The 509-nt window shown below is 43.0% G+C and overlaps 1 protein-coding gene across 1 annotated transcript in view; it reads left to right on the top strand.

Annotated features, from left to right (window-relative positions):
* Positions 1-6: 6 nt before the first annotated feature.
* LOC107575853 (low-density lipoprotein receptor-like) overlaps positions 7-509 on the top strand; it is a gene marked incomplete at its 3' end in the record, with an annotated part of 22,809 nt that continues 22,306 nt past the window's right edge. The window contains exon 1 of the mRNA XM_016262176.1: positions 7-127. Within this exon, the coding sequence (XP_016117662.1) occupies positions 34-127 (94 nt within the window). The remainder of the gene's footprint in view (positions 128-509) is intronic.

The following is a 509-nucleotide window of genomic DNA, read 5'->3' as shown; positions in this document are numbered from 1 at the left end:
GCAGGATGCTGGAAACCCTCAAGGAGCTGCAGCATGCGCTGTGACTGGGACACTCACTGTATTCCTAAAGTCTTCATCTGCAATGGGATTAGGGACTGTCTAGATGGCACTGATGAAGCCAACTGTGGTGAGCCAACAGTTCTCCTGAACTTGGAGAAAGCTTAGTTTATCCAAGAATGTCATAACTGGGTGTAAATTGTTGAAACACTGCACAAAAAATGCCAGACAGGGTCAAAATTGGCAATATAAAGTTGTAGAAACTGAGGTAGCTTCTGGTCTTTTCTTTCATATTTTGACAAACATCCAACATTGTATGTGTGCATCTACTGATTCTTCTCGTCACATGTCCAGTGACGTTTCTGAAATCTCTGGGTGTTTCAGGTCTTTCAACATCATACACCTTGCTCAAGGCAACCCCAGTTTATGTCTAGATGGAGAGCAACTTATAAGCCATAGCCATCTTAATGCCCTCAATACCACTTCATTAGTACTGCAGATGACTCTCTTCC

This window comes from Sinocyclocheilus grahami, unplaced genomic scaffold, assembly GCF_001515645.1.
Source record: "Sinocyclocheilus grahami isolate Dianchi unplaced genomic scaffold, SAMN03320097.WGS_v1.1 scaffold2953.1, whole genome shotgun sequence".
Classification (NCBI taxonomy): Eukaryota; Metazoa; Chordata; class Actinopteri; order Cypriniformes; family Cyprinidae; genus Sinocyclocheilus; species Sinocyclocheilus grahami.
The sequence above is the reverse complement of the archived record's forward strand: the minus strand, read 5'-3'. Positions and strand labels throughout refer to the sequence as shown.